Genomic DNA, 14,659 nt, shown 5'->3' on the forward strand with positions numbered 1-14,659 from the left:
CAAACATCTGTAAATAGATTTTTATTTTGTGTTATGTGTCATGTTCTAAATCTGTGAATGCATGTTGTTATTTTGTCATCAAAATATTTTTTTGTTGTGTTGTTTTTGTTGTTTCATAGAAGTACAACTGTTCAGACGTTTGAGGTGTCACTAAAACTAGAATTGAATATGATTTTCTCAGTTTTGCTGAAACTGGACGATTTATAAAGACCCCAAAAGGCTAAAAAATAAACTTTTTTTTCTTTTTTTTCCGATGAAGGAGGAGTCTAAAATTTTTTTACATAGTTTCAAGGTTTATGTAGCCTTAAAACTCAATATTCTATGGGTTTTGTTCAGCAAAAATCCCCAATGTAGTATGGAGCTCTCTTGGTTCTGAACCACGGTGGACTTACTACTAACTCTTTGTGAGTACATTGTCTGTACTCACTTATCGTCTGTATTCACTCATCATCCAAGTATGTTTCTGTATTAACCTTTAGTCAGTTATTATTATACTGTATATTTATTATGACTGGGCTGCACGGCGGTCGAGCGGTTAGCGCGCAGACCTCACAGCTAGGAGACCAGGGTTCAATGCCACCCTCAGCCATCTCTGTTTGGAGTTTGCATGTTCTCCTCGTGCGTGTGTGGGTTTTCTCCGGTTACTCCGGTTTCCTCCCCCAAACATGCTAGGTTAATATGACAATGGGTGTCTCAACAAACTTTCACCAAGTCGTAAAACAATGCAGGTGCATTTTGAAATGTTTATTATCCCACAAATTAATGCTTAACAATATTATTATATTATAATAATATACCGTAATAGTGCAGTATTTCCTTTTTTATACCCTACTTCCCTCTGTAAAGTTATTTAATTGCCATTTGTTACTCAGCCAATTGTACTGCAAAAGCTGGCTTTCCAACTGTATTAACTAGCATTTCCACTGCTCTGTATTTATATTCTCTATATTTAATTTGCTGATCAAACATCTCAGTGAGTGCTGACAGTTAGGATGAAGGCTTTGCATCTTGATGTTTTTTCCCAAACTGTCGAGTGGATATGTTTGAGGTGGGCAAGTAAGTTGTGTTGCCTTTTATGTTGCCACCACTTTCGAACTCATTTTCTATACTGGTCCGTTCGTGTTGATGGGCTCACGTCCATTTGACTTTGCAATCATATTGTTTCCTCCTGATTTGCCATCCCTTGCTACACTGTGTGTGTATTCTAGCAGCCCTGCCTCTTTCCACAGAGACACAGCGAGTGTATGACTGACAGGAGGTCTCACGTTGTTGTTCTTTGAGACGTCTTGGTTCTGAACCCAGTTTGGGTCGCCATTTGTCATTAAGGGGTGATGGTGGGAGAATTTTTTCTTCACTACTACGGCACAGGAAGCTAAATGGCTAGTCATAGAGTGTTGTTTTTTCTCACTATCATGAACTAATTGCTTTAACAGTTTAAGAGAGGTCAGCCTCATGAAACATGAGCTATGTGAAAAAGTTTTTTTTCCAAAAACATAACACAATAATTACTTTTCTGATAGCTAATTGCATTTATGTAGGAGTAATTCCATTACAAATCCAATTACTTTTTCGGGAAAGTGACTATGAAGTAGAACTAATTAGTTCTTTAAAGTAATTTGCCCAACACTGCTAACTTGTATTTAAGTGTAAACCACTGTATAATAAAACTTTTATATGTTTGTTTGTATAGAAACACGACCCAACACTACACCTTAAAGCATTGACACATATTTTTCCACAGTTTTTAGGCTAAAATATATATTTTTTTATTTGTGCTAAGACCAGTTCCATTTAAATTCTGAATGATTGATTTTCTTTGATGTTAATAACTCATTGATTTCCCAGATGAAATATGATTGGGCTCTCTCCGAATGGTCTTCATAGATTTTTATTGACTATGTAGTCATAGAAATATGTTTAAAACGCTTCCTTCATTATGGGATGCTTGCCTCCCATCTCCATGCCGGAGAGTCATTCATGCTAAAAGCAGAGTGAGCGCACTGACCAATAAATTAATGTAACTCAATGTTCTCTTTCGCCCAGCACCCCCCACCCTCTCCATGATGCCATTATGAATTAGCATAGCATTACCTATGGCAACCAGCAACCTTTGTCAGAACCTTTTATAATGTTTGTACAGCAGCAGCCTTTAAATGGCTGCGGTTCAATGCCACTTCTGATGATAACAGCTTTCTCTCGCACACCACACACTTTTTTATTTAAAGGTAATTAATTACAGATTTAATGAATCCGAGGTTGTTGTTTTTTTTTATCATTTGCCGCAATTTAACAGTTTTATATTGCACTTCTCATCATGATGGCATTGATTCTAAGTGAAGTCAATGAATGAGGACGTTCAAGTATTACATGACATCTTCTGATTGGCTGAACAAAGAACAAGTCACCAGTCAAGAGCAGAGCAGGAAAGAGGTCCAAAAAAAATTAGGAGTTCCACAAGGCTCCTATTGTGAGCATGTTGATTTTTTCTAAGTGTGCCACTCACGCTTAATGGCATATTTTCCATAACATCGTAACATTTTCTGTACACCATAGCGAATGGAATCCTGCTGGCTGGTTGCCATGGTTACAATAACGCATGTAAGTAAGCAAACACTTTTGTCAGTAAACATTTTCTGTGAAAACATAAACATAGATATAAACAGTAAGTAATTTATCCACCACAGACGTGTCACAAATTCATAAACAGAATGTTTTTTTTAGACTTTTAATGGTCTTAATCTCACTGTGCAATGTTAGTATTTACTGCAGACTTCTTAGACATGCAATATCTTATTTAGAAAAATAATCTAGTTAAATAATTTTACTGATTGATTTTACATCTGAGCCATCCATAATGGACACAGAACAAAAACTGCTTAATATTTTGATAATTCATTAATTTTTTACCGCTTATCCTCACGAGGTTCGCGGAGGGTGCTGGAGCCTATCCCAGTTGTCTTTGGGCGAGAGGCGGGGTACACCCTGGACTGGTTGCCAGCCAATCACAGGGCACATATAGACAAACAACCATTCACACTCACATTCATACCTATGGACAATTTGGAGTCGCCAATTAACCTAGCATGTTTTTGGAATGTGGGAGGAAGCCGGAGAAAATGCATGGGGAGAACTTGCAAATTCCACTCAGCGATGGCCGAGTGTGGAATTGAACTCGGGTCTTCTCGCTGTGAGGCTGCATGCTAACCACTCGCCCACTGTGCAGCCCTAAAACTCTGATTAATCTGATGAAAATATGTAATCAATTGACAGTATTGACTAGTATTTTACTGATTAATGTGTTAATCCTATTTAACTCAACATTCTTTTTTTTACTTATCACTTATTTTGTGTGGACCATAATTCTCGGTTGCAATGAAAAAAGAGCCAACATTGGGAGGTTGAGTATGAATAATGGTGACGACGCGGGGACGGGGGGTCCACTGTATGTACCATTCACAAACAAAGCCACGAGCGCAGTGAACGTGTTTGTTCTGCTCTGAAGCCAATCAAATGTAATCAGCTCAAATCCCACGTCAAACACTCCCCCCTTGATGATGATGGTGGTGATGATGACGATCCGCGCAAAAGAACAATCGTCCCAACGGAATGACGCACAGTGCAAATGTTGACTCTGTCCTCACGCAGCTTAAAGACGAAAAGCGACGGCAAGTTTATTCTATTACAAGGTCGACTCCTCTGTGTTTACATTAAACATGGCGCCTCAGTTTCACGAGGGTGAGCGTTCTTTTTTTTTTTTTTGCCAGGAGGCTGTTGCTATGGAAATAGAAGCGCTACAGCCATGATAGGCCATTCACGTTTGATTAATTGGTTTTTCAACGCTTCTCGGCTTGTGAGGAGCCATAAAGAGCAAGCCCGTGGAAAATGGAAAATGAATGGGTTTCTATTTCCTACCTCTTACTACTTCTTTTAGCCAGGCTATTTCCCAGTGTTTAGTGAATTATGATTATAAGTTGGAGACTGTCGGAAGGTGTGGGGGTTATTGAAAATGCAAAAGGAATGTCTTTGTACATTAAGCAAACACAGATTCCAATGTCAAATTAGGAGTTTTCAAAGCACTGCATCACTTTGTTTTTTTATGTTTTTTGGGTTTTTTTTTTTTTTTTTTTTACTCCGGCAATGCACCGCGGCCTCTTATGATTAGAGAGCCGAGCCTTCATCTCTGAACCTCTTCTGGTGTTTATCAAGACCTCATACGCCGCGGCCCTTTTTCAATTGGTTTCTTTTTTAGCTCAGGCGCGAGCTAATGTGTAATGTATTATTTAAGTCATAAATGTTTAAAAGAGCTAACAAACGCTGGCTCATCACTTTCTGATCTGTAAATTGCCAAACATTCCCATTTATGGTCGCATTAAAAGCATTCCTTTTTGGACCTTGTGTTGCTCGTGTTCTATTCTGACGCAGAAAATGCCAGGAAATGCTTTTGATGGACATATTATTCAGGATCTTTTAAAAGCTCTAAGACGAGAATGCGGCAAGAGTGTGCATCATCTATGAAGGGTGTTCTTCGTTCTTTTTTCTGTTGACTAAAGTGCACAAACAAGCTACTAGAGGTTACATAACTGATATGATGGCTGTCTCTGGAATTTTTAATCAATACTGAAAATGTTTACAGCGTCTTAGCATTTTTTTTTTGCAGTCAGGTTCATACCGCCTATGGAGGGTTCCAATTCATGAGCCACATGTTGTGTTTAATGTTGTCAGCAAACATGACTAGAAGAATATGACCAAAAGTAGCAAACGTAGCAAACGTAGCAAACGTAGCAAACGTAGCAAACGTAGCAAACGTAGCAAACGTAAAAGTCTATCACCAAATATAGCAGAGGTAGGGAACCTATGGCTCGAGAGCCAGGTAGGGCTCTTTTGATGACTGTATCTGGCTCTCAAGCATTTCTTACCACAATAAAAATGCATTTTTGCTAACATTTTAAAGTAAACCATCACAGAAATGACTGTTAAAAATAATATTCAAAATCAACAACTTTCTTATGCATTTTAATTCGTCCATCTATTTTCTATTTTACGGGGAATTTTAATGAAATAAATTGGGCTGCTAACTAAGCTAACTGCTAACTGTTGTTGTTTTTGTTGTAAGATTCTGATTCTGGGATCTTTTTTGGGTAATACGAATGTAAAGGTGACTACATTGGTGTTATGTCGTTTCCAGATGGCTCTATAAATGTTAAAAATTAATTTGGAAAATCTTAAATGGGTTTTCTCTTCCATAACTACTAAAACTTCCCATTTTTAAGTGACTATTTTCCAGAAAGTCACTTATTGTGGTTGAGTCTGGAACCAATTAATCATGATAAATTGTTGTTGCACACCCGCCATGTTTATTTGTTTATCTGAGTTTTTTAATCATTTTCATCGCAAATTAGATATCTTTTTGTTGGAATCAAAACACAAAAAACACACAACTTTCCACAATTTGTCAACTATGGACAAAGTCTAATGAATCAGATTCAACTATGAAAATCTTTAGTCAAAAACAGACCTGTGACAGTGACATTCTCTGATATTCTTTTAACTCCATATGCTGATATTTTTTGGTCGGGTTCCATGTTAAAGGAAACTGGGCTCCAGTTTTGAGATCAGATCACAAGTGAAAAAAATGTGGATCGGTGCATTCATGTTTCCAATTAAAGGCCCATTCTCTGCAGTTTTGGTGAACACCCAAGCTAAAATTACAGCAATTTGGCTAACGTTTTTAAACCTTCAAAACATGTAACGTGACGTACTGTAAAGATGTGCATTAGAAGCTGTAGAGATAAAGGTTTTTTGTACCAGCATCAGCGCTGGGATGAAAGAAGAGGGTTTTCCATCAGCACATCCAACACTTCCCCGCTCTTAAATTGACATCTCCTCATCTATTTGCATATTTGGCTGATTGGACTTTGCATAAGTTTGGGCTGAAGAGAAGATCATGTAGTAAAGCCGGTCTTCTTCTCTCACCCCAGATGCACGAGATGGCTTTGCACCACCATCACCACCAACAACAACAACATCAACAACAACAGCAACACCATCACCAGCACCCAGACGCCGTTTGTTACGACCATGCTCGTCACCACCACCCCCTGATTAACAGCTCACCTCCGATACTGCCCAACCCCATGAGCGCGCTGTCCCAGCTTAACCCTCAGTTCAGCCGGAGCGCACTCCCTCGCGGTTCTCCTTCACCTCCCGGGAGTAAATCGGCTACTCCTTCCCCTTCCAGCTCCAATCAGGAAGAGGAGACCGATCCTCATTTGAAGGTACTATGCTAGTTTGTGGTCTCAGACAGTAGTAGAAGTAGTAGTAGTAGTAGAAGTAGTAGTGGTAGTAGGTATCTCATTTTTTTAACGTAAACTCATTATGATAAAGATGCATAACTATCTAATGTCCACATCAATACGGATATTTTACAAACGGATATTTTTCTATGCATTTTGGCCTCAAACTTAGTTTTTGTGTGTGGATGAGGTAAAACTTGGCTTTTTGGTTTGTGTCATCAGGAAAGTATGACATCATTCACTCATCCAACCTTATTTAACAACAGAACATGAACTTATTGATTTAACGGTGTTGGTTTCATTTCCGGTCGCATTAAGTTACGACCAAGTCAGTTTTGGTAGCTTTTTCTGGCTTTTGATGCAAAATGGACACCACTGCAGATAAATGTGTTTTTATGCGGTGCTAACAGTGTACAAAGTTATGATGCCATCTACTGTCCGGAGTTATAACGACAAGCTACACAGGATTGTTTGATTACAGGTCCAACGTAACAGCTCTTTATATATAGACAGTAATCCCTCGCTTGATTGGCTCCAGACTGGAATTTCCACAAAGTAGGACTCCTTATTTATGAATTTAATATTTTCATAGACCATAGAAAACATTCTAAATACATTTTTTGACACAATTAGATCCCTTTAGACATGAACTAACACACCAGTAATCATCCTTACACCCGTATTACCCTATGGTAATGGCCGTGGGTTTTCATTGGGAATTTTTATTAGAGATTATTGTGCCTGTTGGAAGATAATTCAAACCTGCAATATAATTCGGCTGCTCCTGTGATCAAGTCTGGTGCTTGTGTGTCTCATCGAACATTACAGTAACATTACTGACACCTAGTGACCAGTGTATATTAGGCCATATCATCACAAGGTCTTTGAATGCATCCTCTTATATTTGTATTTTTGTTCATTTAACCATTTTATGCTTGAACATGCTTATTTGAGGCAAAAAAAAACATGTACAATTTTGCATTTTTTAAGTGAAGAATAGGCTGTAGTCAACCACAAAACATGTATATTACATATGTAGGTGTGTGTGTGTGTGTGTGTGTGTGTGTACACAACCTATATTTTTAAACATTGTGCCAACAAGTGAAGCCACAAAATTCACAATGTGGCGAGGTAAAGGAAAACCGCTCATTATCTACACATGGCTTTCTCTTTTCTGCACGTCCTAAAGAGAGAAAAACAGCTAAAAAAAAAAAACCTGCTAGCATGTGAGAGATAACAATGCACGTAACAGGACAGTATTTCTACTATAAAGCCCTAATAAAACTCCCAGAAACGCCTACAATGTTTAATTATGTGAATTTACTTTAGTAGTATTATAGATTTACTGCCCTCAACAGCCAGCCCTTATTGTGTAAATCTCCTAGATCCACTGAGCTTCACATACATGCCTGGATATAAATGCAGGAATACATTATTAGCATTAGAAGATACTGTATGCGTTCATTTGGGGATGAATATTTCCTTTCCCTTCTCCATATGTGTGTGCGTATGAATAAAAATGATTAGCATCTCTCTTATCAGTAAGTAATTCCATTTTGCACTCTCCACTCCACTTCTGAGACCACCATCAAAGCTGGGGCAGATCCAGTCGGTGATTTAAATTCCTCTCAGCCCTGAAATGTCCGATTTTATAACTTGTTGAAAAGATTTAATAGATTCGGTGGGGGGAAAAAATCTGAGTGTTATGCTGGTAGCAGCAGAACAAAGTGAAGGAGGAGAGTTTAAAATTCTTCTTCAAGTATTAACATCATTTTTCTGTGTTTTTTTTGGCTAGATCACAGGCGAGAAACGACCATCTTCTGAGATGATGAAGCCCAAGCCCAAGCCCCAGAAGAAGAAGAAGAAGAAGGATCCCAACGAGCCCACAAAGCCTGTGTCAGCATACGCACTGTTCTTCAGAGACACCCAGGCGGCCATCAAAGGACAGAATCCAAACGCCACATTTGGGGACGTATCGAAGATAGTCGCTTCCATGTGGGATGGACTGGGAGAGGAGCAGAAGCAGGTACCGTAGCTTGGAATTTTGTGTTGTTAGAGCAGAAATAGGATTTCATTTTTTACTTTAATTGATGAGGCGATCGAGTGGTTAGCGTGCAAACCTCACAGCTAGGAGACCAGGGTTCAATTCCACCCTCTGCCATTTCTGTGTGGAGTTTGCATATTCTCCCCGTGCATGCGTGGGTTTTCTCCGGGTACTCCAGTTTCCTCCAAATTGTGCTCCAAATTGTCCATAGGTATGAATGTGAGTCTATATGTGCCCTGTGATTGGCTGGCGACCAGTCCAGGGTGTAGTTCACATAATTGGCCATGATGCATGTCATGTCATTTTTAGGGGGTTTGAATGCTTACTAAATGCTTGATAATAAATCTACTTCTTCGGGCGAGAGGCGGGGTACACCCTGGACTGGTCGCCAGCCAATCGCAGGGCACGTTTCCTTATGTGATATTATAAAGCCATTAGCATTTAGCAAACAGCCAATACAATCTTAATACAGCCTTAACATGAAGCAAGGGTAACAGCAGCACAATAGAACGCTAATATCCAATCAGATATCTTCTTAACTTAAAAAGATTTCACCCCACAAAGGGGGCAGAAAAACGGACCAAATGTGCATAGTTCCTGTCCCAGGGTAAAGTTTCTGCAATATTGTGCTGAGAAGCCAGGACCTGCGACACCATTTCCTGTTCTGTGGTTGTCGTCATCACATTTTTCCTCTGTTTTGCATCATACCAAACACACCACAAAAAAAGCCAAAGAGAATGCAGGGACAATTGTGCAGGGTTATTTTTCAGCGCAAATGAGCGTCTAATACATTTAAAATGATGGCACACAGATTCATATTTGCAGCATAACTAGTGAGGACGTAAATAAAAGTGGCTTGTGTGTTTTTTTTTGTACATTTAGGTGCTGGACTTTGGAGGCCGTCCGTGGCTTTCACTGGCAGTTAATTTTTGCCCGCCTCGGCCGCGCCTCCTCAACCATGAATCTTCATTTTGCCGCTGACACCCTTGAATGTGAATTCCTCATTTCCTGTCCTTTTATTTATATGTGTTGCCGGGTGATTTGATCATGCTGGGAATACAAGATTAGCAATCCCACCCCCCCGTCCTTGCTTTGGCCTCAAGGACATCTGCTGCTGAAATGTTATTGTTTGTGTGTGTGCGTGGGTGTGTGGGTGTGTATGTGTGTGTGCTGCTTAACCCCTTCAATGTTCTGGCTTTTCTTTTAAAAAGCGTTTGTCCTTTGCAGTTGTACCTGGTATTAGAGATAAATAACATTCCCATTACTAACTATTTTATCCCTATTTATTTGTGTGTTTAATCAAACGTGTCACCTCACACACATTTATTTGCGCTAATGATGTCATGAAGGTGAGGAATACGTTGGACTGACTCAGCTATCTTTGCTGTAATTATTCTCTTTTCAGACAAACTAAGTCTTCTATCACAAGATGAATCATCATTCTTGTCTGAGAACACACAGACAATTATACAATCGTCTCTCGTTACATTGCAGTTGGAACATCACACCTTCACTCTCACTGTTCTTCACAAAGTCATTAATTAACAAGTGATCGCTTTTTCATGGTTACATGGTACACAATGCATATTTAAGCTAATTGTTTATTGAGCATTTTCAACACAAAAATGGCTACTAAAATACCAGTTCGGATCAATGGGTCTGTGAAATCAATGCAACTTGATACTTTAAGTATTATCAGGCTGCACGCCGGTCCAGTGGTTAATGCGCCTGAGTTCAATTCCATTCTGTGTGGAGTTTGCATGTTCTCCCCGTGCATGCGTGGGTTTTCTCCGGGTACTCCGGTTTCCTCCCACATTCCAAAAACATGCTAGGTTTATTGGCGAATCCAAATTGTCCATAGGTATGAATGTGAGTGTGAATGGTTGTTTGTGTGTCCTGTGATTGGCTCACCACCAGTCCAGGGTGTACCCCGCCTCTCGACCCTCATGAGGATAAGCGGTAGAAAATGAATGACTAGTATCATCAATGTACTTGTTCTTGCATGATGACAGCATGTATTTAAATGATCAAAATTCCCCAAAAAGTGCAGTTCCCCTTTAACCCACAACAATGTAAAACGCAAGGGGGAGTTACATCCCGATGTACATGCTGGCTTTGTGCAAAAATGGGGAAAATTGCAAGAGACATGCATGTGGCCCGTACTGATTTTCAAACCCGCATACAGCACGCAAAGCCTGTATTATAAAAAATGGTGATTTCTACCTGCATGCAGGAAAACATTGCAAGCAGCCAGGTCACGGTAACTCCAAGTCTACCAGTATAACCAAAACTGAAAGTTCAGCATCAAACGTATGAAATCATCATTCTCAATATTTCACACCCAGTCCAGAAGGATCATAAGCACCTACTACTTGACCCCCAGCCCGTATTCAGACTTTTTAACTGATTTCCCAGAGTTCCTATCAAGTGTAGTCATTAGTACAGATAAAATAATCATAGTGGGCGACATTAACATTCACACTGACATAAATAATGACAACCAAGCCTCCTCATTCACTTCACTGGGTTCTCCCAGGTAGTGGATTGAGCTACCCACTGTCATAATCAAACATCTGACCTCATCCTGACATTTGACATTGATGTTAAACACTTAAATATTATTTCCACAAAATCCTGTTCAGTCTAACCATTTCTTAATCATATTTAAATTCCAAATAGCTAAGGACACACCAGTAGACAAAACTACACACCCGATGCCTATCGGATAACAGTGCTAATAAATTCAAAGCTGCTATTGCCCCCATTCTCAACTCACTGCCCTCCATTAACCTAATAAACAATACTAATACTAGTCAAACACATATAGATGAGCTTGTAGACACCACAACCTCCATCCTAAGAGAAACTCTTAACTCTGTTGCCCCATTAAAACAAAAAAAAGAGTAACACAAACAAATCTTCCCTATGGTAAAATTCCCATATCATCGTGGAAATGGTGTTCTACCCACTCACAAGAAAATAATTCAGCCTAAAAACAACTATACAAAGGCTATGTGTAACGCCTTACCACACGTCTTTAATAGAACAACACAACAAAATGGCCACAAATTCCTCTTCAGCCCTGTGACTAGGTTAACAAAGTGTCATAGCAACATCAACCCATCCATCCCTACCGCTCTCAATTTCAGCCATCCACTGACGCTGTACATCTCTCTAGTACGGTGACTGTGAAGGAAATGGCGATGACTGACACACCATTAAACAGTTTTTACCCCCATCAACCTCTCTGGACTAGCCTCGACTATTTCCTCCTCAAACTTCTCAACTTGCGAATTAGATCCCATCCCTATTCACTTGTCCAAAGACACTACTCCAGCAGTCAACACAGCTCTCTCAAAATAATCAGCATGTCGCTAGTGAAGTACAACAATCATTAAAAGTGGCTATAATCAAACCCTGCTTAAAAAAAACAACCTTGATGACAGACCAATATCTAAATTACCATTTTTTCCCAAGGTCCTAGAGAACGTAATAGCCAATTTCCTTCAAAACAACCACTTATTTGAGGTCTTTCAGTCTGGATTTAGAACACAAACGACCTCCACACCGCATCAGACAAAGGTCTTGTTTCAGTATTTGTTCTATTGAACCTTACAGCGGCATTTGACACGATTGATCACCAAGTGTTAATACAGAGATTAGAGCATACACTTGGCATTAAAGGAACTGCATTAAATGGTTTCAGTCCTATTTGACAGATCGCCTGCAGTTTGTATCCATTAGTAATAAAGAATTGTCAGTCATGGCATCCCACGGGGTCTGTACTAGGACCTGTATTGTTCAGCCTTTATTTGTCCCTCTTGGGCAATATCATTAGAAAACACCCAATTAACTGCTATGCAGATGACACACACACAATCAATGAAACCTAACTCGACTAGTCAGCTGTCCAAACTCCAGGCGTGTCTCAACGACATAAAGGGTTGGATGACCTCCAATGTTTTACTATTAAACTCAGACTGAAATCATAGTCCTTGGTTCCCAGCACCTCGGAGACAAGATTGTAAATGACATTACTGCCCTAGATGGTCTTGCACTCACCCCCCCACATTACAGTCAGAAATCTTGGTGTCATCTTCGATCAGGACCTTTTCCGTTAGTTGCCAAATATGGCAAGTGTCAAAAACAGCATTCTTTCATTTATGAAACATAGATAAAATTTGAAAACTCCTGTCAGTTTCAGATGCAGGAAAACTACATGCTTTTGTGACCTCCAGGTTGGATTTTTGGAACTCTCTGTTAATAGGTTGTCCTAAGAAAGCTTTAAAAACCCTTCAGTTAGTCCGACATACTGCCGTTCGTAGAACCCTATCAACCCAGTAGAACATTGTGCATTGAGCATTTAGTTATCAGACTCCTCTGTTGTGTAATTATACAGGAATAGCAACAACGTCTTCATTGCATTGTGCAATATTCAGGATAGCTGCTTTTAATGTAACTCCAAAATAATGGAAAAACAAAAATATTCGCACACAATAGACACCTTAGCTATTGAGCAGATGCATCGATGTTTTAAGTAGCTACTGTCATAATTTGGCTTGGATTCTTGTTTCCCTTTTCAAAGGCGTTCTTATTTTCCTCATTGGCCTGGAAAGTTTTTAAATTAAATTAAGTAAATGAATAATTTCATATGAATTGATGACTGTTTATATTATTAAAGAAAACTATTTAATTATTCAATAAAATAAACCTGCCCTGTGATTGGCTGGCGACCAGTCCAGGGTGTACCCCGCCTCTCACCCGAAGACAGCTGGGATAGGCTCCAGCACCCCCGCTACCCTTGTGAGGATAAGCGGTAGAAAATGAATGAATGAATAAATAATGGGAACAGTCACGCCTTCAATGAAGGTAAATGTAACTTTAAATGCTAACTTATCCCTTTCATTCATCATTAATATGCATTTAGCATTGTTTTATACATGTAAAACTATAATTGTAAAACTATAAAAATATGTTTTGTGGTAACATTTTTGAGAGTTAACCACTGGTGACATCGTAAACAACGACGATTTATGTGGATGAGGTGCATTTAATGACAACATGTAAACACAAGTTCCCAATTAGCTATGCTATGCTTCTATGAGACAAAGGTTTCTTTGTTGTGTTCTTTTTCTGTTTGTGATTGTGCTGTCCTTGATTTTTTTTCCATTTAAGAATGTTTATTAGGATGTGTTTTTGGGTGCCATGTTTTTTTTCCTTTCCTTTTAAATTCCCAGAGGCTTTACAGTGCTAGATCAATGCATTTTTTGGGCTGTTTTTCCTCAAGGTGAACATAAAAGCACTGAACTCATGTTTTTGTTAAGATAAGATTTTAATTTTGCAGCAGTAGAAAGAAAAGTGAAGTATTGGAGGTTAAGGATGGGTTACTATTAAACTTCTCCATATTGGATGTACTTTCTACAGTCGAAGGCCTAATCACTGAGCTCGGTGTCAGCAGGGTGCACACTTCCAGTCTCCTGTAATTCAGTGCTTATCAAACAAGTACATTTCATTAAGCTACAATTAAGGGCTAATTCACCTCGGTGACAGCCTGACGACGGAGGCACACGCCGCTCGCCTCTCACAGCTTTGTTGCTTTTAATTCACACGCTGACCTGCAGCTTCGATTGCTAATGAATCCAAGTCACTTTGTTATAATTAGACATCCTTAGGCACGGTAATTTATTTAAAAAGTCGTGCAAATCATTAGTGTGTGTTGAAATTAATTTAACATGAAAACTGCTTGGAGTAGTGTAGTGTAACTGGTGATTATAAGAGTTCAATTTGTAGAGCCTTTTTTGTTCCTGTACTCCCCCTACAGGTGTGAAGTGTTATTGACATTTCAACTGTGATGGTAAATGCAAATAGACAATGACAGATACGATGGATTTTACCATAAAAATACACTTTTCTTTCAAAAACCTAATACATACCGTACATGTCATGAAGGGATTAATCCGGGTTAATCAGTTCGTAGGTTTGTCAGTTAACCACTTGATTAGTTTGTTAGTCACCTTGCATGGTTTTTCAGTCACTACCTCCATCGGTAAGTTAGTCAATTTGTTACCTGGAAGGTTTGTCAGTTACCTAGTCTATCAGTCAATCAGTTCCTTAATTAGCATGTCACTCGGCTGGTTAGTCGATATTGTTAGTCAGTTTGTCTCTCAGCCAAGTTGTTAGTCAATGAGTACGCATCGTCAGTCGGTCAATCAATCGGTTAGTTCATTAGTCAGTTTCCTTGGTTTGTCAGTCAGTCAATTGATTAGCTATTTAGTCGTCAGTTAATTGGTCTGTCAGTCAATCTATTAGTCAGTCAGTGACT

The 14,659-nt window shown here is 39.2% G+C and overlaps 1 protein-coding gene across 2 annotated transcripts in view; it reads left to right on the forward strand.

Annotated features, from left to right (window-relative positions):
- Window positions 1-14,659, forward strand: part of tox2 (TOX high mobility group box family member 2) — a 118,504-nt gene that overhangs the window by 95,647 nt on the left and 8,198 nt on the right. Inside the window, exons 5-6 of one of the 2 annotated variants that reach the window (XM_058055116.1) lie at window positions 5,979-6,275; window positions 8,089-8,319. In XM_058055116.1, the coding sequence (XP_057911099.1) occupies window positions 5,979-6,275; window positions 8,089-8,319 (528 nt within the window). The remainder of the gene's footprint in view (window positions 1-5,978; window positions 6,276-8,088; window positions 8,320-14,659) is intronic. The other variant, XM_058055117.1, reaches the window with a different exon arrangement.

Source organism: Doryrhamphus excisus, chromosome 18, assembly GCF_030265055.1.
Source record: "Doryrhamphus excisus isolate RoL2022-K1 chromosome 18, RoL_Dexc_1.0, whole genome shotgun sequence".
In the NCBI taxonomy this organism is placed as follows: domain Eukaryota; kingdom Metazoa; phylum Chordata; class Actinopteri; order Syngnathiformes; family Syngnathidae; genus Doryrhamphus; species Doryrhamphus excisus.